Source organism: Lonchura striata, chromosome 2 (assembly GCF_050655825.1).
Source record: "Lonchura striata isolate lonStrDom1 chromosome 2, ASM5065582v1, whole genome shotgun sequence".
In the NCBI taxonomy this organism is placed as follows: Eukaryota; Metazoa; Chordata; class Aves; order Passeriformes; family Estrildidae; genus Lonchura; species Lonchura striata.
This window is the reverse complement of record NC_140704.1, coordinates 65550881-65575911: the sequence shown is the minus strand read 5'-3', so window position 1 is coordinate 65575911 and position 25031 is coordinate 65550881. Positions and strand designations below refer to the sequence as shown.

The 25031-nt window shown below is 37.5% G+C and overlaps 1 protein-coding gene across 2 annotated transcripts in view; it reads left to right on the top strand.

The window, feature by feature from the left end:
* Window positions 1–1834: 1834 nt before the first annotated feature.
* Window positions 1835–25031, top strand: part of MAK (male germ cell associated kinase) — a 29293-nt gene continuing 6096 nt past the window's right edge. For both annotated transcript variants that reach the window (XM_085571480.1, XM_021534463.3), the window contains exons 1-12: window positions 1835–1956; window positions 7088–7423; window positions 9087–9141; window positions 10098–10219; window positions 11232–11311; window positions 13071–13203; window positions 13295–13466; window positions 17202–17369; window positions 19118–19432; window positions 20442–20632; window positions 21158–21288; window positions 23222–23353. In XM_085571480.1, coding sequence (XP_085427606.1) covers window positions 7323–7423; window positions 9087–9141; window positions 10098–10219; window positions 11232–11311; window positions 13071–13203; window positions 13295–13466; window positions 17202–17369; window positions 19118–19432; window positions 20442–20632; window positions 21158–21288; window positions 23222–23353 — 1600 coding nt within the window. In that variant the 5' untranslated portion in view covers window positions 1835–1956; window positions 7088–7322. The remainder of the gene's footprint in view (window positions 1957–7087; window positions 7424–9086; window positions 9142–10097; window positions 10220–11231; window positions 11312–13070; window positions 13204–13294; window positions 13467–17201; window positions 17370–19117; window positions 19433–20441; window positions 20633–21157; window positions 21289–23221; window positions 23354–25031) is intronic.

Sequence of the window (25031 nt, the reverse complement as noted above, 5' to 3'; positions counted from 1 at the left end):
AAATTCTTTGCTACATACAGTCAGCTCCTGCTGAACCTCTGCTTGAATTCTGCTGTGTGGGTTATGGTACTTTCTTCCTTCTCATGTCCAAGTCTCACCTCTGAACTTTATTTTACCTGGCAGTCACCCGGCAGTCACCTCTGATGTTTTATTTCAGTAAAGGAAACAGGCATATTTTGTTTCAGAAAATATAATGTTGTTTTCTTGTACTTTCATTTCATCAAATTATGTGCAAGTGGTCAAATCCTTTGAATTCCAGAAAACCAATTCCCATAGCCCCACGTTCCACCCAGTTGACTTGAGGTAGAATCAATTAATCTGTCAACAGTTCTTAAACCATCACAAAGTTACCATGCCAATTAACGAGGAACAGGGAGGGGGGAGAAAAAAAGAGGTAAAATGAAGACAGCTTCCCATTTTTGCTCAGCAAGCCTGAACTGCCAGCGTGGTGAAGCGGATAGGAATCTGAATTTCTAAAACAATTTTCTGCCTTTCCCTCCATAGTGCTTCTAGTAGTTATTGTATTAAAATGATCTCCTCCTTTTCTTGCCCTTCACTCTCAAAAACATTAAAATATAGAAAGCTCAAGCTAATGCTGAGAACTGAAGCTTAAAATGAGATTTCCCTGCCAAAAGCACCTCCGGGTCAGACACTAAATATCCCATTTTTATTAACTGTGCATTCTGTACACCCTGGAGAAATGCAAGATTCCAAAGAACCAAGGAGAAAGTTCATTATTTTTTTTGTAATAGAAATACATATATTTTAGAATGCACAGAGCACTCAGAATTTCTCATCTGCCTCAGTGTTAGCAACTTGCAATTTAATAAATTGCTTACAATAAATAATTTTTTAAAATGCTACGGGAGAAAAAATCCCTCAGGTTTCACTACAGCTGTGAATATTACAAGTGGTAATTTCTGTACAAATCCTAAATACACTGTGGCTTAGCTAGTAGCTTTATTTCATATGATCATATAATGGTTTGGACTGTAAGGGGATCTTGAAGATCACCCAGTTCCAACCCCCTTGCCATGGGCAGGGACACTTTCCACTATGAGCATTTTCCAGGATGCTCAGAGTCCCATTCAACCTGGCTTTGAACACCTCCAGGGATGGGGTATCCACAACTCACTGGACCAGTTGTCCAGTGCCTCACCAGCATCAAAGTAAAGAGTTTTCCCCTAATATCTAATCACTTTCAATTTGAAGCCATTTCCCTTTGTCCAGGCTCTTGTAAATAGACTCTATCCGTCTCTCCTGAAAGCTCCCATTAGGTCCTGGATGGTCCTAAGGTCAGCCTAGAGCCTTCTCTTCTCCAAGCTGAACAGCTTCCACTCTTACAGCCTGGTTTCATAGGAGAGGGGCTCCAGCGCTCTGAGCATCACAGAGCATCCAGCTTTGGACTCCTTCCAGCAGGTCCATGTCCTTCCTGCGCTGGGGACCCCAGAGCTGGATGCAGCACTGCAGGTGGGGGGGTCTCACCAGAGCACCAAATACACATTCAATATATAATTACTATTAGCAGTAATTATAATAAGGACTGTCTGAAGACGATCATGGGGCCACCTCCAGCGAACTTGTGACGTGGCCCCTGTCATCAGGCTCAGCTCCGCTGCGCACAACTCCCTTTCCAACGGGGCGCTCCCCTCAGAGCTGCTCCCCGGCCGCTCCCGGCTCCTGCGCTCCCGGGGGACACCCGGGCGGCCGTGCCCGCGGCCGGCGGGCGGTGCCGGGGCGGTGCCGGGGCGGTGCCGGGGCGGTGCCGGGGCGGCGCCGGGGCGGTGCCGGGGCGGTGCCGGGGCGGTGCCGGCGGGGGCCTGCCCCAGCCCGGGCCCGCCCCAGCCCGGGCCCGCGCCTGTCGCCCCGGTGACGGGGCAGCGCGGCCCGGCCGAGGAGGCGGCGGGCGGGCCGGGGGCGCGGCGGCGTCGGGCTGGCTGCGCCCGCAGCGCCGCGGTGAGTGAGGGGCGGCGGGGACGGCGGCGAGTCCCCCTCGGGCCGAGCTCGGGGCTGGGCCAGGCCTGTCTGGGGTCCCCCCGGCAGGGAGGAGGTGCTGGTTCGGGCTGGAGCGGTTCTGAAGGGGAGCGCTGCTGCCGGCCCCGGCGTGGCTCGGGCGGGCGGCGCGCTGTGTGTGGGAGCTGCCCGCGGCCGTGCTGGGCTCTGGGGCGGCAGCGCCGCTGGGTGCGGAGCCTGCGGGGACAGGAACCCTGCCTGCTTTGGCTGCGGTGCGATAGAGCCGGGCCTCGGCGGCCGGAGAGGTCCGCGGTGAATGGGAGCAGGTGCAGCTTTATTTAGGAGTACAGGGGTGAAACCGGCGGGCCGGGCGGTGCCGAGTTTCGCAGCGAGCGGCGGGAGCGCCGTGCTGTCCTTGGCGCTGCGAGTGCTAAGGAAGGTACTTGAGCGCACTTGGGAGGCGACTGAATGTCACCAGGTGGAAATGAAGTGGAAACAAGCATTTGTTTCCATTCTTAAAACTGAGAGGGGTTCTCATTAGTGGGTAAAACTATCTCACAGACAGGTGCCAAGAGGATAGTGCCAGAGTCTTTTCAGTGGTGCCCAGCAACAGGATGAGGAGCAATGGCCATAAATTGAAACACAGGAAGTTCCACCTCAACATGAGGAAGAACTTCTTTACATTGAGGGTGGCAGAGCACTGAACAGGCTGCCCAGGGAGATTGTGGGGTCTCCCTCTCTGCAGACATTCCAAACCCTCCTGGACGTGTTCCTGTGTCACCGGCTCTAGGTTATCCTGCCTTGTCAGGGGCTTTGGGTTAGATGATCTCCAGAGGACCCTTCCAACCATAACAATTCTGTTTTTTATTGAAACTTAAGTAGTGCAGATGCAGAAAGTTGAGTGGTTCATGTTCCTTCTGGACACTGCCCAAAACCGGAGACTTGAAGTTCCAGCAGCACTGAAACCACTATTATCCTGAAACTTGCTGTACTGTGTTGTGGGAAGGGTTTTCATGTGGGTAGGAAGTGGTAGCATCGCTGGCTTAGTGGTAATCTGCTGAAAAAGTTGGTGGGAATAATTTTGGTTTGAAACCAAAGCTAGTTTGGAACAAAATAGGCAAAAATACTTAGGGCGTACTGGAGTTCTTAAGTTGATATGCCCCATCCTAAATGCCTGATACACACAAGTGGAACAATATATTAGATTTTTAAAAGGAGTTTAAAAAAATTAAGGCAGTCTGTTTCAAAGCACCAGTATTTATTGTCAGTGTTACTGACTTCTTTCTTGAAGCTGTGTCATGCTTTTAAATAACTGCTGGTATTTGATTAGAGTAATGGATTTGAGGTCAATCTCAAGAACTGGATCCACCTGTCATGGGACCTGATTACTGGCAGCTTTAGTAATATGCATGCACTTCCAAGAAGATTCTTGTAGCAAAATTTGTTTGTTGTTTTGTGGTTTGGCTTTGTTTTTGGGTTTTTTTTTAACTTTTAAAATCAGCATCAGCATACATTCTGTGCTGTGCAATACGGCAGTTCTGATCATTGAGAACAGTACTGTGCCACGCAGTTTTGGTGATTTCATCAGGTACTGTAAACAGGTTGGTAAAACTTGGTTGTTGGTGTTTTGCTTCTCTGCAAAGGGAGGTCTTATTGGGTCATATATCCTAGTTTCTAATTATTTGAGAGTAGTGTGTTTAGGATGCAAATGTAGAACTTTTGGTAAAGCCTAGTATTTGTATATAAGAAATGTAGGTGATTTGTTGCTATTCATTACATTTTGAAATGTAATTCAGATATCTGAAATAATGTAAAATTGCTGCTAGTGCTTAAGACACCAGTAATACAGTAAAAGTGATGATTTGTTTTGATTCTCTAGTACTTGTTCAGGTTCACTTAATTTACACAAATTAAAGATTCTGTCAAGCTATTTTGTTTCGTCCTCTATTTGTCCCTGGCTTTAATCTTTCCTTAATCGTGTGTAAAGAGATTATGTGCAGTATGTCATTAAGAGTAACAACAAGCTGTTGTTTAGACTAGGATTTCTCTTGTCTGTTTGGTACCTGTTATGACAATTTTACATTTTAGAGCTTTACATCACTAAGGAAATAATATCATATTAGTATGATATTATCATATTGGTATGGAAAAGGTCACTCCAAAGGCATGTTTTAACCAGAAAAGCTAGATTAGGCCCTTGTTTTTCTTCAGGTTGGTACAAAAGACAAAATTTGACTGCAGATTTGAAAAAGAAAATACAGATAGACCACTGAGGAAAAAATTGCACACCTGAGCTGCATATGAGTGGTGAAAATTACAAAGTATGCAGAAGTCTGTTGTAGTGAAATGTGACTCTCTGGAGCATTTATGTTCTAATCATCATGTTCTGTAATTCCAAAACATGTCAGTGTGGGGTAGGTGTGATGGTACACAGATATTGTTATCAGGGTATGTGGTTTTCACACCTTGTTTTGTGCATTTCTATGGAGTGGATTTGACACTTCCACTTGATAATTGAAGGAATGCACTGACTTTTCTGTACTTTACTTGATCAGGTGTTTTCATACCCTAAAAATTAAAGTATACAGCAGAAAAGGAGTAAGACGATAAAATATATTACAGAATAGACAAAATGAATAATTTGGTCTGTGATGTATTGTATTACATAGAATTTCTGGAAGGAAGGAGCACTTTATGTGAGGTTGTTTTGATTGCACATGCCAAAATACTAGAATTGGACAGAAGGAGTAATTGTAAAAGCATGTGATTAATATATAGTCCAATGAAAATTACTTGGAAAGCTGATAGGATTTAGGCACCAAAATTAGAGGATTTAAGGGTCAAAACTTGAGGTTGTGTCTAGATCTTGTTCTGTTTATTGCAAATACAAGTTTTTCTCATGTTGTTTTTTGTACACTTTGTTAGAGAGCAAAAACTTGAGCATGAAATGCATGCAAAATCTCCAACTTCTTAATGTAACTAGGAGTTCAAGCTAGGGCCATCTGTAGCAGATATTGCTGAATCCCCTCAAAAAAAAACCCCATACCTTAAACAATGCACAATTAGCTGAAACAGAAACACAAGCACACAAAACTTGTTACATTTCACTTCATATGATATGCCTGTGTACACCTATACAGAAAATGTATACACAGTTTATCATTGTTGACACTTTAGATGTGATGCTGTGTTTTAAAATGGGTATAAGAATACCCTCAAGGTTTTTGTCTTGGTTTGTTTTTTTAATATATACATAGAGCTAACCATTGACAACTTGCAAGATGTGTATGCAGAATGTCTCTTAGCTTGGAATAAGTACACTTGATCATCTGTTTATTACCAGAGTGAACAAATAGCCTTGTTGGAAAAAGGCATTATTGATGGTATTAAAGACTAGAGTGCATGCAGGCATTCTGGGGAATAAGATATGAAACTAAACTCTGAGAAAAACAATTTGCTTAAATATATGAAAGTGCAATTTAAAATTTCATCATAATTTGAGACGTCTGTGTTACTTTTTGTTAAATCTGATTTTCATCTTAGTTTCAGAATATGCTATTAACCAGAATCTTATTTCACTATAGCTGTGGCTTTAGGGGAGGGGAAGTGTAGATGGGTGTAGAAAAAAAATTATTGCCTAACAAAATGAAGGTTGCCCGGTGCAAAGATTATAAATGGAGATGTCCACTAGGCCACTGGTATCTTGACACAGGTGATGTGAGATTCTTTCCTGCCAACAGAAGCAACAGGGAATAACACTCTGTGTTACAACTTAGAGGAAGCAGCATTTCAACTAAGAAGAGCTTAGAAACATTGGTCTATTGTCCAGGCAGCTCTTTCCTTTACCCAGCAGGCTAGTCTGCTTGAGAATGTATATTTCACACTCCTTGAGAGGCCAATATTATTGTTATTTTGCCAAGCCTATAAATCTCAAGCCTGAGTCTTGTTATCAGCTGAATCAGAGTTTCTTAATCTGTTTGAACAGACCAGACTGTAGCTAATTTTGGCATAAGGATAAGGACTAGAGAGTTGCCTGCTAAGTTCTCAATCTCCTATAAAGGTAGACTGATGGTGTGTTTTCATTGTTTTGAATTTTATTTTGTATATATATTGTTCTTGAGTTTTTGTATGCTAATATTCAGTTAACATTCAGTTTGTGTATTAGGATTTGAGTTACAGTGAGTAAATGGTACAATGAGAGGTGGTTTGTTTTTCCTAGTCCTGCATAAATAACTGAGTGATTCTTGTGAGTTTATATAAGTGTTTAACATCAGGCAACTGACCTTCATCTGGAGCACTGGGGACAGATAGTATTGTGTGTAATGGAAGCTGGGGTTCAGATTCAAACTTGGATTGGGATTTAAATTAATGTTTGCATGGATTCAGATATGGTGATTCAATATTGTTCAACATGGATTCATTTCTAAATGATAGTTTATATTTAGTCTTCTATAACAGTGCATGTAAGCTCTATGCTTCTCTCTGTAGGCCTTGTAAAGCTGAAAAATAAACTTAACTGTTCAGCCATCACCATGCCTAGGAATTGTGTGAGCTTCAGAGCAAGACACCCATTTATAACATGTCTATGTGGGTGAAGAATGCAGTGGTTATCTTGCTGCTCCACCTCCCTTCCTCACTAACTTTTAAGCACAGGAAGCCTGCTTGCATTACCTTTCCAAAACACAGTATTCAGACCCTAAGTTTGCTGTGGTACCCTGTTCAAAATTTCTGTCCTTATGTTTTCCAGAACTTCAACCGTGCCTTTGTAATAGTTCAGGAAGCTGCTGCTATCTACAAATTCAGAGTAAGGGCTTCTATCAGAATACACCAGCTTTAAAAATGCTTTGCTGGTTCTAGGGAATTATGACAGTAACCTTGACTCTCCAGTTTCTGCTTACTCCAGCCATAATTATGCAGTAGGCACCTTCTTCTGTGGTTTGAAAAATTTAAAGGTGCTAATTATGTTTACATGCATTTAAAAAGCACGTGTGGTTCTGGAGGGTGTTATTGTTTGATACAAATATTATACAAGTTTGATACAAGTATTGTTTGATACAAATATTAGAGTGTCTCTTTACTGAAATACTGTAGAACTACCTAGTCTTTTTTTGTTGTTGTTGTTGTTTTTTTTTAGGGATCTGTGAGAATGACTATGTTCTTCTGTCTCCCATTCTTCATAACTGGATCTCAAAGCAGCTATAGTTTGGAAGAGAGCCTTGAATATCCTGCTCAGTTATGAGAAACATTTACCAACATAAAATAGTCTGGAAAAAGATTTTTCTTAAGAAAATCAAAGAGCACAGAACCCTTTAATAAAACAGAAGACATTTAGCATTTCATAAGCTTTTGGCTGTCCGAGTCGTAAAAAAATGAATCGTTACACAATTATGAAACAACTGGGTGATGGCACCTATGGCAGCGTGTTGATGGGAAAGAGCAATGAGTCAGGAGAACTTGTGGCTATCAAAAGGTATGTAGCATCTCAATGCAGTAAAGGTGCTTACAAAATCTTAGATTTTCACTTTTGACTTTATTGTTGTCTTCCATTTGTGTAGAATTAAAAAAAGTCACCTTTTAAAAGGAAATTAACTTTTTTTTTTTTTTAATTAAGATGTTTAACAAAGTGATTGTGGGTCAGATTTCTGGTAACAGATCAACAGAGAGACACATCAGTTTAATGTACTGATTTATGTTGGCTTGTAAAATTGCATGCTGCTTTTGTTCAGTTTGAACATGCTTCCTTCTAAAAATGTTGTTAGGCCAGCACCAAAGGAGATGCAGAAGTGAACAGGATTAGTTAGGGATTTTATTTATATGAATTGCAGGAATAACGATCTTAACAGGTAGATTTGAAATTCCATTCCAGCCCCCCCAAATCTTTATAAGTACTGCATTAATTTTAATGTGTTGCTACAGTGATAAACAACAGTAACAATCTGGTCAGGTAAATAAAGGCTGTCTCCCTGGCTCTAATAGTGTTCCGTGTAATCAAGAGTATTGTCATATTTGCCTTAAAAGATGATTACGAAACAAGAAAAATTCTACTCAAGGCATGGGGGAATTCCCCTTGTATTCCTAGAGAATTGCGAGCAGGATATAAAGTGTAAATTGAAATATCCGAAATTGTAACTTGCTCAGACTTTTTTCTCTCATTTATGGATCTACTGCAGTAAGATAATTGTAATATAATAGACTGACTTTGTCTTGAAGAATTTGTGAGAATTTCATGTTTCACCATATCTTGCTGGTACTATTTCTGAAGTTAATATTATTCTAAGCTAAAGAAAGAATCTCCAATTATTTTAGTTCTTTTTAGCAAAAGGAACAACATTTTGTGGGAAGTGGTTCATTTTGTCATTTCAGGATTTGGAATTCTGTTGTGTGATTTTTAAGCTTGGGACTTGAGAGGCTACAGTTTATTTTAAATGAAAATTATGGGTTTAAGTCTCTTCACTTTAGGTGCTAAAACTTTACAAAACACAGCAATGACATTCACAACTTCACCCCAAGATCTGAGCACCACCAAATGTCCACATTTGGATTTATGCAGGACTTACAAATAAACGTGTTACACTGCTATGTATAACAATTAGTTTAGAGGCTATGATGTTGCTTGAAAAACATGAAACCTTTTTTTTTCCTAAATTAATGTCTTGGAACAGATTTTTTAAATGACCAATCAAGTAAGATGCTTAATTATAATAGAAAGCAGTCCAGATACTTTGCAGATTTCAAAAATTTAATTTTTTTTGTTTTCCTAGAATATGCAACTTATGCATAAAGATGTGATTTTCTGTGTTGTATGTACAGTGTCATTGTTGCTTACTTTATTATTAAAAGCACAATTCAAATGATACAAAGAGATTTCATGTCCCTTTTACTATGGAGTAACATGGTCTCTGGCTGTACTCTTCTAAAGATATGTTTCAGTGCTTGATGGTTAATCACGGGAAATATTAAGCATTTCTCAGCATTGTCTTTGTTTATAATTATATTGCTGATGAGTGTGCTAGAATGTTTTAAATTGAGTTGAAAATATAGATAATGCTATTCTTAGAAATATTTAGGTTTTCTAATTCTAAAAAAAATCTGTACTGTTCACTGAAAATACTTTATCTTGGACTTTATTTCAGAATGAAAAGGAAGTTCTATTCATGGGATGAATGTATGAATTTGAGAGAAGTCAAGGTAAAATGGTGACCATTCCACATTCAAAAATAAGTGCTTGCACTTATAAGTTAGGCTTGCATGAAGGAAAAGGGCAGCTACTGTGTCCAAGCGAGGCCAAACTCTGTGAACTCCTTAAATGCTGACAGTTTTCACAAAACTATGGGGTGCTGGCACTCTTAGAGGTCTTGCTGATTTGTGGAATATCTCACTATTCTCAAGCAGTGGCCGTATCTCATAGCCAAGCCTCCTTTCTCCTTTGAGAAAGGAGAAGAAATTGATTTAATATGTGTGTATTTCTGTGTTTTACCATCCTCCTCTTTCATTTCACTTCCAGATTTCTAGCTGTGTATCCATTCTGTATATCTTGTATTTGAGGCATCTGTAGAAAGCACTGGGAGTTTTCTGTCACTGGCTAGCCAAATGATAGAATAACACTTTAAAACCTCGTCATAAATTCTGAATAATTCCATGTTTTGATGTCTAATTTTTCTGTATATACAAAACTCCCTACTAAAGGGTTTTTGATTTAACTTATTGGAGATTTCACACAAATCAGTATGTCTAAAATGAATATCTCTAAGAGAATCCTTCTTCATGAAAGTTTCATGCTAAAAGGAAGGGAAAAAAAAAAAAAAGAATGCAAGTTTTCTTACTCAGTTCAGTGAGCAAGAGCTCTTACAGCTTCCGATTAGTGTTTTGTTGTAGGGAATTAGGTTTTTGTGCTAATCTTTGCTCCAGCTCTGAGGTAATCCCTAGAAATAGGTTTAAGCTACTATTAATACAGTTGTTGCTTTTAGTTTGAAATTTATTCAAATTTCTAGATTGTTCTTTAAAACAGATTACAAGATAAATAATGGGGTATCATATGTTATGATATGAATATGTTGTGCTAGAAACTTACATGTTAAAAATTTTGTTCTGGTAAGGAATCAAAGTCTGTGGGGTATCTGAAGCTGTATTTTGCTCTGTTGCAGTCTCTGAAGAAGCTAAACCATGCCAATGTAATAAAATTGAAGGAAGTCATACGAGAAAATGACCACCTTTACTTTGTATTTGAGTACATGAAGGAAAATCTCTATCAGCTAATGAAGGATAGGTATGCCTTTTTTCACAGAAAAGTAGAGTGCTATCATGCTTTATTTAATGATTCTTATACTGCTTTGAAGAACACTGGGATTTCTGTAGCCCCATTGATGTGAGCAGGATTGCTGCACCAGCTTATCTGAGGGTAGAGTTCTGCATTGCTCTGTTACAACACTGTATATTGTAATGCTTTTGGAAATAAGTTTGATCACTTGTTAACAGGAGAGTTTGCATACCTTTGTATAGAGCCATGAGAGAAATTCCAAATAGTTGTGGGGTTTGTTTTTTTTTTTTTTTTTACTTCATTAGCCTTCATTTTAATGTATGAAGAATTGGGTGAACAGTGTTCATGCTACTTTTGCGTATGGGTTTGATTTAAGGTGGGAATGGTATGTGCATGCATCTTTGTAAGAATGGCCTAATGTAGACTAACTCTGATGTTGCAATCTTGGACAAGCAGTACATAGCAAGGCCTGCAAGGTGGTCTTTGGAGTAGGACCTGCCTTTTCAGTAACATTTTATTTTGATTAATTGCTTTGCCTTTGGTGTGAGTTTCCTTCAGACTTTGTCATGTGCTTGTATTTCCTAATGTGCCAAACCCTTTGACATCCTGAAGTAGCTGCTGGTGATATGAGCATAATGTTACTCTGCAGCTGAGCAGAATTGCTCTTATCAGGACTCCCTTAAGGGCACCACTGGGTAATGCACCCACGAGTGCCATCTCTGCCTTGCTACAGCACTGTGCATTCCACATTCACCTGGTCAGGCACACTGCTGGCCAGCCAGCTTCTACAGTGAGATAAGACCATGAGCAATCTCAGCACAGAAGTTCTGTTGCTGCACTTAAAGTGCTTGCGATTCAGGCCCAATAGAATTTTGACATGAGAGTTGCATCTCCCTTACTTTGACTTGATGGGTTTGTTTTCATGTGTTCATGATGTGTTAGGCAAAATAAAGAAACACATATGTTCTGAAGACGCATTATTTTTCTTAATCATGTAAGTCTTTACCCTGTTTCTTCACAGAAACAAGTTTTTTCCTGAGTCAGTCATCAGAAACATGATGTATCAGATATTGCAAGGACTGGCTTTCATCCACAAACATGGTAGGTTTCCTACTAGAGTTTAACTGTGTAGCACTTTTTTTAGAAAATAAGATCATGCACAGAAATAACATGAATAAAATAACCTAGCAAGGGCTATTAATCATCTCTGATAAAATCATGGTTACCTGGTTCAAGTGTGGTGCAGTTTTAAACTTTGCCTGAAGTTCCTTTTTCTCTTGGTAAGCACTGGATGTTGTTCATAACCTGTACAGTAGTTTTTTCCTACTTTAGTTAGCAGATGAATAAACAAACTAGAGAAACTTGTATTCTTTGCTGTACTAATCACTTCTGCATCCTCAAAAAGATCTAATTGAGAAGCATTAATACATCAATACTTTTGTGTTGAGATACTATAACATGATACTCTACATATAGCAAAATACTAAAATAACTTGTTCACTGAGAAATTCAAACAGTGTCAAATACAACCTGGATTTAAGTATTTTAGTAAGTGGGGTGTTTCTAGGAATTACAGGCACAGTCTAAATAAGAGGTGAGGTGTGCTCACAACAATAAAAATTTTCACAGTGTTTGCAAAACTCCTAATGTTCATGTTTAATACCTGTCTTTGAACTATTTTCAGAAATACTGGTATCAAAGTCCTTTGCATTTAAAAAGATAGTAATTTACTCTCATGCTCAACATTTTTATTTTGTAGTTGTTCTTCATATCACATTGGTATCTTTAAAACTTTCCAAAGACAATAAAATGTTAGCTGAAAATAAAATTAGAATCAGTGTTCCTAGCAAGGTTTGATTTGCTTCCAGTGTACCCTGAAGAGGCCTGTTGGTGAATTAAATTAATAATTAGTTTTATTCAGTATTGTTAATGATTAGAAATTGACATTTTATTTATATATACTGTTCTCTGATTGTTAGCATCCTCCTTTCGTACCTCATTTCTCTGTAAAATACATTATAAAATTAGATTTTAATAAAAACTTTCAATTTTAAGTTACAATATTTATATCTTGATTTGACCATAAGTGTATAAGGGAAAACCAGGTATGATAAATTTGAACATTTACATTTCACTGTAATAATTTCAGCCAATTTCTTACAGTCACTTTCAATTTATGCATGCAGAAAATCAGTGCTTTATTCTAGCAAGGGGATTTCAATCAAATTATGGATAACATAACAAATTGTGTGTTCCAATTAAACAGCAAAATTAATTGGCTTAGTGACTTAACCACTGCCCAAGTATAGAAATCCTCAAGCCAATAGCAAGCATTGAAGAAGCTTTATGTGCCTGCATTACTAATATTAGCATTTCTGGGCAGGATTTGGATATCCTTTATACGTCTGTATCTCCAAATTGTTACAATGATAAATAACTAGCTAAAAATCATTCAAGCAATTTTATGAATCAATTGTGTGTCAGATGCTCAATTTTCCATGATCCAAAACTGACAGAGCAGTTGTAGTTTTTGCAGAAGATTTCCTTCTGAAACTGTTTTTTTATTTGATTTTGCTGCCAGCCAGTTAATTTTCCTTAGTGTGCTAACGACAGTTTGCATTTGTTAATTTAAGAACACTTGGTGTAATAATCACTGGAGGGAAAATGTGTGCATTTGTTGGGGGAGGGTTCCAATTATTTTACATTGAATTAAAAAAAAAAAAGAAAATAAAAAAGACTGAAAACCACTACTTATTCCAAAACATCCCAAAGTAAATATTGGATTAGTCTGATTAGAAATTGCTGCTTAAGAAGTGATTCTGTAATAATTTGCAATTATTTTCTGTTCGGTCGTCTTCAGGATTTTTTCATAGGGATATGAAGCCTGAAAACCTTCTCTGTAGTGGACCAGAACTTGTGAAAATCGCAGATTTTGGGTTGGCTAGAGAACTAAGATCTCAGCCACCTTACACAGATTATGTTTCTACCAGGTGGTAAGTATATCAAGAATTTAATACATTAGCTTAATTAATTATCCTCCTATGACCATTTTAACTTATTTATTATTTCCTTCTATCTTCACAGGTACCGTGCTCCTGAAGTTTTGCTGAGATCTTCTGTCTATAGCTCACCTATTGATATTTGGGCAGTTGGTAGCATAATGGCTGAGTTATACACACTCAGACCTCTTTTCCCAGGCACAAGTGAAGTAGATGAAATCTTTAAAATTTGCCAAGTCCTAGGGACTCCAAAGAAGGTAAGGCAGAACATACATATTGAATTATTATTTCAATAAGTTTCCTGCGACTTTAGTGTTTGCTCAACTGTATTGCTTTTCAGCTTCCATTAAGACATGTAATACTAGTCTTTCGTTGTATATTAACATCTGCTGTATATCAATACTAGTATATGAAGCCCTGCTTTCCTCTGATGAAAACCAGATAAAATTGTTTAATTTAGTTATTTAAAGTTATTCATAATGGAAAGCAATTCAGAAGTCTCTTAGGATTTAATTTACCAGAGTCAATTTGCTTTCCCTTCCCAAAAGTGTAATTCTTCTGTGCTATCACACAGAATTTGGAATTTGTAAAAGTTACCATAAATAAGACAAATTATGTCTTTCTTATTTTTAAAGCATAAAAGAAACATTTCATCTCAAACACAGATGTCTTGTAAATATTATTAGCAATAAAAAAGTAATTGAGGGAAGATATGCAGTATTTTAGAGAAGAAACAGTTCTTTTTGCTTATTTTCTGGATGAGCTAAATCCTATTTAAAATTTCAAGGAAGGTTTGGATAGTGCATATAAAAATGGATGCAATTATATTCAGTTTAAAAGTTGTTTTAGTAAATGGATGGAAGAATATGCAAGAAAAGAATAAGGTTACCTTCTATTTTTTTTAATGAACTGAAAAAAAAAAAGACCATATGCTATTAAATATTTCTGTTGACTAAAGTAAGAAATGGCAGGTATCTATCAGTATTTTATGAGTGCAGATAGAACTTCGTGGAATAACTGACCAAACACAGTCCACCTAGATTTAAACAGCCTAAGGGTGGAGAGAGAAACGTCAGTTTCATTAGTATTCTGCTTATATAAAATACAGTATAATTCTTGTCCAGTAAAGGAGCTGTTAGCAATAGAGAAGTAAGGAACAGAAAACTTAAAACAGAAATAGATTAAGCTTAGCTAGGAACATGCAGAGGTTGAAGTAGTGGGAAAACATCCAAGAGAACATTCTGAGAAACAGGTGCAAACTCATGACAGAGCGAAGAGGAAAAGGTCAGGTGGAGAGTTATAGATGATATGTTGTGGAAATGAACATCGAGTCAAGAGGACTCAGTGAAAATTGGTATAATGTGTAAAACAGTGCTTGCCATGACAGAGTTGTGCCTTGGGAATAATGTGCAAATAGGAGCAGTATTTTAAAACTTGAGTTTTCAAATGCAGATGTGAACTTTCTTAAGTAGATCACAAATCTAGGCTAGTTAGAGGAACATTTTGATGTACAAAAAGACTTAAAGGCAGCACCATGCTGGCTTCTGGAATATTTTCAATGTACAACTTAAACAAGCTCCGAAGTGAAAGGATATCTGAGAGAGGTTTTCACTGTGCGCAGTAGCAGAGCAGCAATGTGGTGATTGTTGTGTTTTTTCTCTAACCTTACAAGGAGCTAACAAAAATCCTGACTGTTTAGTCTGTCATTCCCTGACTAGAAAGCTTATTGCCTGGGAAAACAGAGAGCATTACCAGCTGAATAATCTAGAAAAAATTGTAGCCTCCCTTAAAGCCACTAAGAGTTAAGGACATTGTAAGTCAGCCCTCTAGAATCAGAAAACTGTAATTAATTACTTTGTGCCCCTGTCATCTGCTGGGCAGACTCGGGAATTTTCTCTCCTTATGATAATGCCAAGGCATTCTTCAGGAAGATGGTTGCGTAAAAGGAGTACTTAAATAGTATGATAGGAATTATCACAACAAATATATGCATTTTCATTTATTCTGTTATCCTGCAATAATGAGTTAGAGGAATTATGCCCAGAAGCTATCTTCATTCCAGTTTACCTTCCTGTACTTAAGTCCATAACAACATATCAATGACTTTGGTGAATGTAGGTGTTCTAAATAGTGGCAGGCAACTATTTTGTTTTATTTTATAAATTAAGTTGCTTTATTTATTTTATAAATTAAATTGCACTATTAAGGTATTGGCAGTGGTGGTGCACTTGTACTATGTGAATTTAATGGAGAAATTGATGGCAACCTCAATAGCAGAGATTCATGAAATGCATTTTCATTAGCTGAAGATCAGTTACCATGGACTGTACTAACAGAGCTAAAGCTGTTGTACATAAAAAGATGAATAATGGCTGTCATGGTACCTTAAGACCAAATTGTATCAAATCAGTCCAGTTTGCCCTGTAGCAATGCAATAACCTTGGTGGAGAGAGGAAGAGCACAAATGTTATACCTTGTCTTCAGCAGGGTTTCTAATGCTGTCCCTGATAACATTCTCAGCAGCATATTTCTATGCAAATTGCATAATAAGAGCATACCTGTTTGGAAAGAGTTACCCAGAGAGTAAGCTTCACTGGCTCTTATTCAAAAGATTATTTGAATGGAACTTGAGTGGTTGTGCCTCTGATGAAATTTTTTAAATTGTATTGAAGGCTGTCTGCTAGATTAGATTTTACTACTTAAGCTAGTAGATGGCAGGCGGAGAAGAATTTTGTTAGAAAGTAAGATTAGAAGGGAGGTTTTTATGTATAGAATTAGAGATGCAGCTTAAAAGAAACTTTTTTCAGTAGTGCACAGAATACTGTACCTAGGCAGGAATAACCAGCTACATAAATAGCTGCGGATGACCATCCAGCTAACACCTCTGTAGAAGAGGCCATAGGAGCTATTTAGTGTATTGTATGTCTAAAGACAAGTACCATACCAGTTTGTAGAAAAGTTAGTATTGCCCATTAACATGTGAACTAATCTTTCTGTTTCACTTGCTGTATTCTATCCAGTTTAGAATAATCCTTTCACGAGAGAAAAATCAGAGTCGAGAGAGGAAAAAAAACTTTAAAAGCCTAGACCCTAGGAATTGTTTGGGTTTCTTTAGCCTGTACAAAGACTGGAAGAAAAGAAAATAAATATACCTCCAATGTATAAAGAGGCCACTCTGTAGGGAAGAATCAGATAGTCCTTTTTGGTATCTGTGGATGATAAGATACTCAACCATGGTCATCTTCATTCGAGAAACCTCCATTTTCCTAATCTTGAGGAGGTTACTCTCTGGAGTAATCTGTATAGTCTGGCTGTAGATTGCCAGAAATCAGAAGCTTTTTGAGACTTAATACCTATCAGGAGGGGACAAGGGTGTAGAGTAAATGGTCTCTTGAGGTCGTTGATAATCCTATAGTTCTGTATTCCAAGAATTCAATTATCAGGCACAAAGGACTTCAAGGTTTACTTTTGGAAAGTTAAACACATTTTTAAAAAGTTCTTACCTGGTGGTGGTCATGTTTTTTTAATGTTGCAATACTGTCTGGTTGTAACTTAATTATTGACTGTCATAATGGTGGGATCGGTGCTATAGTGTATAGGCTGCATCATGCTTATACAACTGTGTCATGGTGAATGGAAGGGCTTCACTTCTATTTCCATAAAGAGGGCATGTTGAAGTCAGCTGCTGGGCTCATGGGATGTTCAGTACCGTTCCGGGTTCTTTTGTACTCTGGTCTCCTTCAGATAGAATGTGTCTAAGTGTGTTATTCATGGTGATGGTTCCACCTTTAGCTACAGGAGACCTTAGGAGGACTGCCATTGGAGACCTGCATTCACTAGTGTTGTAATAATTGTCATGGAAAATAGGAATGCTTGTTTTCAACCATACAGGAAGGTGCCATGCAGACCAACCATGACTCAAGCTGCATTAAATTTTATATAAATACATCTTTGCTCTTTTTTGGTGCTGATTTTTCTTTCCTTTGAAACAGAGTGACTGGACAGAAGGATACCACCTTGCTTCTGCCATGAATTTCCGTTTCCCACAATGTGTCCCTATAAGCCTAAAAACTCTCATCCCAAATGCAAGCAATGAAGCAATACAGCTTATGAGTGATATGTTGAACTGGAATCCAAAGAAGAGACCTACAGCAAGTCAGGTCTGAGTACATTAATGATTAAGTATAAGACTGAATTTTCTTGCATTGTTAAAAAATTGTAGATACAGAGACCAATTGATTGTCATAATAGTGATGGCTACAAACATCTCCTAATTTTGAAAACTTTGGTGGGAATGAGACTAAGTGGTGAGAAGAGAAAGTTCTAAATCTGGCTCAGCAGACATCAGAAACTCTTCAGTTATTTCTGCAGTGTTGTCTTCTGTACTGGCATATCTTAAAATACTGTCTATACAGGACAGAGGAATAGATGAGGTGCAAATATTTCAATTGTGTCTGTCATCACTTCACCACTTTTGTTTTCCTCACCATCTATACAAAGGGAGGTACTGAAAAGTTTGAAAACTTTGCTTTTTGTGAAGCCACAGATGGAATGCAGTATGGAAGAGCTAAGGCTTATTTTTATTTGGAATGTAAATTGTACGAAGTGATAAAGAAAGAACTTTGTGAAGAACGTGCCAATAGCTCACAAAGGTCACAAATTTTCTCCAAGTTAATTTTCATACAACATATTTCTAGGACCAAAGATGGTTACATTCTGTGGATTTTTTTTTTATTCATACCTAATGTAATCCTATTTAGAACATATAAAAGAGGAATACAAGTGGGAAAGGACATATTGCAAGTTACCCTAGGTGGATGTAGTGTGATTCAGAAGCAGTTAAGCAGATGGTACCAAATAAAGCATCCATTCCTCTCCACTTTATAAAGCATGTCTATTGTACAGTGATGGAGATCTGTATGTAGTCCCGTACTATGTACCTCTACACAAAGTACTGCATGGTGCTTTATAAAAGCAAATAACCAGCTTGTACCCAGGTGAGTTACCAAGGAAGCAGCTGCAGCAGTTGTGTAATCCACAGTCAAAAGGAAGAGTATAATGTATATACATGGCAGTGTGTTCAAAGGCAGGCATTCTTGAGTGCAGCTGAGGCAAAACATGTATTTCATAACTAACAAAGAGTGGGATCTTGCCCAGAAGGATTAACGGAGTGGGTTGTTTTGATATAGGAGGAAGTGTCATACTAAGCTGTGTCCATGTTCTGCATCTAGCAGAGGACATGGAAAGGATCAAATGAATATATGCCTTAAGACAGATCCTGTATTTTCTTAATAAACACCATGAAGGCACAGCAGGTGCAGTGAATGTATTTTAAAGAAAAGGAAAAGCTGGTGATAAGAAAAATGGGTGAGAAACCTTGCTCATTAATATCCTATAACTGTAGAACCCATACATGGCAACCATCTCACTTCTGGGGTTTTTGTTGTTGTTGTTGGTTTTATTTTGTTTCGTTTTTAATTTAAAAACCTCAGGCTATTCACTGAATTGCCAAAACACAGTCAGCAGTGGAGGCATGTAATAAAGCATGTGTTAAAGGTAGTGGGGACTACCTCTTTTAAAACAGAAATTTGTTACTGCATAAATATACAGTGGTGCTAAATATATAATGCACCTCAAAATACAGATTCCACCTAGCAATAGAGAAGGGAACAAAATGCTGTCATATGTACAAGTGGATTAGTCTTATTGAGTTATGTGATGGGAAGAGTTTGAAATGCAGAACTGCCAGTTCTCAATACAAGTTTACATATGATTTCATTGCCCATCCATCTTTCATCTGTTCTGTAAAGCTTGCTCAAATGTTTCAGAAACCCACTTAGATCCTTGATGAGGTTACCAAAGTCAACTTCTTGAAGTTAAAATTAGTGTGTTGTATCTTCGTCTGCAGGCTTTGAAGTACCCTTACTTTCAAGTTGGCCAAATTTTAGGACCTCCCCCACAGTATCTGGAGAAGCAGACTCCTGTTAAACTGGTTCAGCCAACAGAGCCAAAGCCATCTTTACCTAAACTGGAAGCTAAGCCAGAACCTCTGTCTTCGCCTGATTTACCTGACAAAACACAGCCACAGCCCTTGCCAAAGGTTAACCACCAGCCTCTCCAGCAAATTCAATTGCCTCAGAATACAGCTAACCAGCAAGTACCAAAGCAGCAGCAGCCACAGGCACAACCACTTTTTCCAATTATCAATAAAAACTCATCACCTGTAAGTTGTCTTCAATAAGTATATAGACGGTTTTATTAAAAATTATTACTACGTTCAGCTAGGTGATCCCTTGAAAATTGTCATATGTTTTATTAGAGGAGATACAGATAGATAAATAGTGAATAAGTGAGGCTATAACTGTCTGCTTATTTTATAGCAAGTCAGAAAAATAGATTGCTTGTAACAACAGCCCTCATATAATAGCCCTCAATGATGTGCTTATGCAGTAATGGAGTTGAAAAAGCTGTTACTTATTGACCTTTAAGAAGCAGTTCACAACAATACTGTCAGTACACAACAGAGAATTGGAAAGGGAGAACTTCACTTGCTTCATGCAGGAAAATACCCAAAAAGGTTCATCCAGTTCCTAACCTTGGAGGAATTTAGCAATTATGATTTTTAAGAAAATGAATAGTAAACTTTGGTTTGTAACTTCCATTTTGCTTTCTACTTGTACTCACTGAACTGCAATACAAAACATGTTAAAAACAACAGGTATTCAGAGAATACTGGAGAGCAAATGATAAGTAGAAGGACAGTCTTAAAATGTAGTAATTTCATTGGAGCAGAATGTTAAAGAAAAGTTTATTTGCTGTATTTACTTTAGGGGCACAGCAGTGTTCTGCACCATTGTGCCCTATTTCTTGACAGCTCACCTACCACTGTTCAGAGCATGAGTTCAGCAAGATGCCAGAAAATAGTGGTTGAGCACTGAACTGGGTTTGCAAACAGAATGTTAACCTCATTAGTTCAGGTAGACCTAAGCAATTCAAGAATGACAGTCCAAAACAACTACACTTCAAATACATGCTGGCATTATTGTTATGTTCTGTGCTTAAAGTCATAATGAGACTATGACCAAAACAGGTACAACACACTGTGAAAAATTCTCTCGAAGTCTGTATGCAGTAGTCAGGAGTTACACTAGATATAAAATATAACATTTTAGAATTTAATACAAGTGTGTTTTTATTATTATTTTAACTTCTTTTTTTTAAATTTAAAATAGAAACAGGCAGCTAGTGGATTTCTGAATGGTGTACTAGGTCCTAAAAACTGCAGAAGACGGTGGGGTCAGACTTTGGTAAAGGCTGTGGATAGCTGGGATGACTTGGATGACCCTGAACTTGGAATGTCATCTTCAAAGAAGCCTAGCATTGCACTGTTGAAAGAAAAGAAAAACAAGGAGTTTCTTTTTAGGTAGGTCCTGAAACTATAAAATCCCAATTTCTTTTAGTAAACAGTATCCAGAAGTAGATTGTTTAAGACAAGTCTATTAAAATTCAAGTCACCAAAATTCTGCAAGAATGCTAAGAATTGCATGAGCAGATCAGCTTTGGGTGTTATGTTGTTATAGTGCTTGTAATATCCAAAAAAAATCAAATTTGTTTTCAGACTATATGGTTCAGGTGTTTGTTGTGTATTTAAGAAACTGTTTTACTAAAATTTGACATACTAACATTTTTCATTTGTCAGCTAAATAGGTACTATGTTCTGCCATTTGGCCACATTTAGTTTTAAACCATAGTGTTGGATAAATTTCTCTCTTCAAATCCCAGGTCAGGCTCTTGTGAGGTGTTCAGTTTGACTATTACTTTGTGGAAACAGACTCTACTGAGAAAAGTAGGATAAGCAAAGTATTCTGTATTCTTCAGGCTAAGGTCAGCTTGTGGTATTCTGAGCTGGAGTTGTTTGTCACATGGTTTGAAAATTTTGATTTTTCAGTGTGCCAGAACCAAAAGCTTCATGCTGTATCCAGCCAGGAGGGGAAAACAAGAGTGTGATGAAAAATGATTCTGAAAGGTCAAATACATCAGCAAAAGATTATTATATAAACCAATCAAGATATCTGCCTGGTAAGGTTAAAAGTCAATACATTTGGAAAATACAAGATGTGCACAATGTACGTACAATACATTTAAGCTTTAGATTTCTCATTGGATAATTTTATTTTCTTAACCAAGCTACATTTTCAGGTTTTGGACTAAATGCCTTTCCCAGAAGGTATCACAATTGATGCAGCAGTTCCTGGCTATAGAAACGTGGCAGGACCTTAACAATGCTTGTACACTATAAAAGTTCACAGGCCCTCTTATGACCCCTGACATAAAAAATCCTCAGTAATATAAATCAAACATCTCGTGGATTACTAGGAATGTAGCCTGATCAATCTATAATCATGTGTATGTGAGGACTCAAGAAACTGTGTACATGTTTTTCTTCAAGACTGTAGTGATAGGACTACATAGGAGTAATGGATTCAAATGGAAAGAGGGGAAATTTAGAAAAGATATACAGAAGAAACTCTTTACTGTGAGGGTCGTGAGGCATTGGACAGATTGTCTGGAGGAACTGTGGATGCCCCATCCCTGGTAGTGTTCAAGGCCAGGTTTAATGGAACATTGAGCAACCTGGTCTAGCGGAAGGTGTCCCTGCCCATGGCAGGCAATTGGAACCAGATGATCTTTAAGGTCTCTTCCACCCCAAACTATTCTAGGATTTTATTATTTTATATAGTGCATATTTATCAATTTTGCAGTGTCAGGATGTTTGGAATTTTCTGAACATAACAATTCTGGTAAACACAGTCCCCTTCCTTGTACAAAGTGTTTAGAAATATCTATCTACTGGCACTGGTAGCAACTCACACGCTCACTTCCTTTCTCAAGGTAGTCATCTTTCTTTAGAAATAGATATCTTAGTCTAAATCTGGGTGATTTTGTCAAGAAAATAATGTGATATTATTTAATTACTGGGGATGAGAATGGAAAGGAGAACGCAAAGAGAATGTTTCCTCTAGTTAGTATTCTGAATATATTCTATAATCAAATTATTTTCTTGGTGTCTCAGTATCTTTGTTGTGGTTTGTTCAATTACAGTAATCATGTCATGACTTCTGTAATACACGTTTGAGAATTTAGGTGGCTCACAGAGGAATTCCCCATTGTTAGGCAAGTCATTTTGATACATATGATCAATTTCGTCAGCAACTCATTAGGGCAGTGATGACTTCTGAATATGAAATCAGTTTTAGAATGTTGAATAGGATGCTCAGAGAATCAACAGTTTAAGTCCAAAAGAAAAATAAAAATATAAAGAGAGAGGAACTTCCCTATGGAAAGGAAAGACAAATGTAAGAGTCATCTGTATTTCTTATATTTTATTAAGCACAGTTCTAATGTCTCTGTGATTTTCAATGAGAAAGGCATAGATGTAAAAAATAATTAATTTCAACTTTCAATTTAAGGGACTAATATGTCCAAGGAACATAGTTGTTATTTATCCATATTACTTTAGTTTTCTGCAACCACTAGATCTGGGAGGTGCCTTTATGTGTTGTAATCCCTTTAACTCTTATAATGCTTGTAACACGCTGAATTAACAAGAACCTTTGTCCTACTTTTTAACTTAATCCTCAAATAAATAGTTTCTTTTCAGCCTTAGGAACCCCAGTTTTTGATAGGTATTTTTATTTTGTGTGTTCTTTCTTGACAGACAAAAATATCAATTATGAGATTATGCTTTTAGAGAAACCAAGTACCTATACTAAACAGTCTTTTAGAAGTTCTCTTGAAAGCATGAAGAGAATTGTTCTTAAATTAGTGTCACTGTTTTTCATGGTCTGGCTTAAAAATCTAATGAATGGACATCATTAATTTACGTTAATGGTGTTCTGCATTATAAGACAAATAATTCAGTGTTGGTTTTCTGTTCTAGAAATGCCATTTATTGTTTGAATTAAGGTTGAGATTTGGTATTTATAACACTTTCTGTCAATTGTTTTCTAAGGTGTAAACCCAAAGAGTGTCTCTTTAGCAGCAGTCAATAAAGAAGGATCACACGGAACCTGGAACAACCAGTTGTTTGCTAAATCACTGGCAAATGCTGGGGGAGGATTGACTTACAGGAGAAATACTACAGGTAAAAGTTGATTGAAAATGGTCACATTATATCTCCTCATATTTGAATCAATTTAGTTAAGACCATCCGGTTCAACTTCTGCAGTTAAACTTAGATTCTAGGCTCTTTTTTTTCCCTCTTGTTTTAGTGAAAGACTCTTAAAAAACCCAACTTTTTCATATGTATGATGTAGATATGATGTATTTTGCTTTCAAAACATTAGGAAGGTATAGACCAGCCCCTATTTGTAAAGTTCTGTCAAGATAAATTTTGTATATAATGCACTGAGACTATTATTTTACTTTATTTAAGCAAGTAGTTTGGCCTCATTACTGCCTGCTCCCTATGCCATGGAACACTATGAAACAGCAGTCTCAACCATGAAAACAAAAGGGTGGATGGTATGGGATGGTATGCTCATGTGATAAAAGTGCTGCCTAATATTTTAGACATGTCTTTTATCCATTTACTGGCTTTGTCCTAAATTCTTTGCTGCAAGAAAAGTTCCCTTGTTTCTAGGAAGGAACTTCCAGTGAGACTATGTTTTGTGAAGAATATTATTACCAGCATTCTGTAGCTTGAAGTCCAGCACTAGTAAACACTTAGATTATCTAAGATTTCACTGAGGAATACATCAGACTTTGGACTGAAATCTGTCTTCTCACCATCAAGCCCTATACCTCAGGTATACTGTCCCTGTTATGGGAGGTTACCTGGTTAACAACTCTGCAACCATTGTCCAGCTAGCACGAGTCACTCTCCAAACACTTTAGTGCCAATAAACCACTCAGCTTTACATGCTTGTACAGCAAGAACTTCAGAAGGTTTGTTTACATGCAGATGCTGCACCCCTTTTCAATAGAACTTTGGTGGCCATTTTGCAGTGTCAACAAACCTAATTTTCCCCTCTGAAGGTGAGGCAAGCTGAAGTTTTTCATTTGAATTAATGTGCAAGATTTTAGAAAGTGGATAAACAACAGCACCTACCAGAGCTTTCTGTGCATTAGAAGAGGTTTTTTGTATCATCTTGTATATCTTTTTTGTTTTCTGAAATAGAGTATCCATGTGCCTCAGAAGTAAGTTATTTATAAGTAATCTTGCAAGGGAATCGGACACGGAAAAGCAAATAGCTGCTTCCAAACGTTTTCATCAATAGGCTAGACATCTACCTACTGAACTGCAATGAAGATAAAATTAGGATGAATGCTAATGGTAGAAATCCTGCATTTGTCTTACTACCAAGTAAAGCACTAAAACTGATTAATTTTTGTTTAAAAATACCTGGTATTTCCATCAGTATCTTAAATTGCATGTGGTGTTTCAGCAACATTAAAGACACACGTGAAACACATGGAACCAGGATAGATGGATCACAGAAATGTAAACTATATCTTTTCTCTTTTCATATTGACAGTCTGAAAGTTGACATTGCTATGTTTAAATAACTATGTACAGTTTATTTAAGTGGTTTTTTTTTTTTTCATCAGCCACATCATTGCTTTAAGGCAAAATAAGATAAGAGCAAATAGTTACAGATGCTTTATTTATGAAGGATTATATGTTTATGATCAGTCAACTTTGAAGATATGACCAAGTCCTTAAAATTGTAAATGGAATGTAATTGCATTGTTGGATGGACCTTGTGAAGTAACCTCTTGGAGTAACATTTTCTGCTTAAAAAAACAAGCATAAGACATTA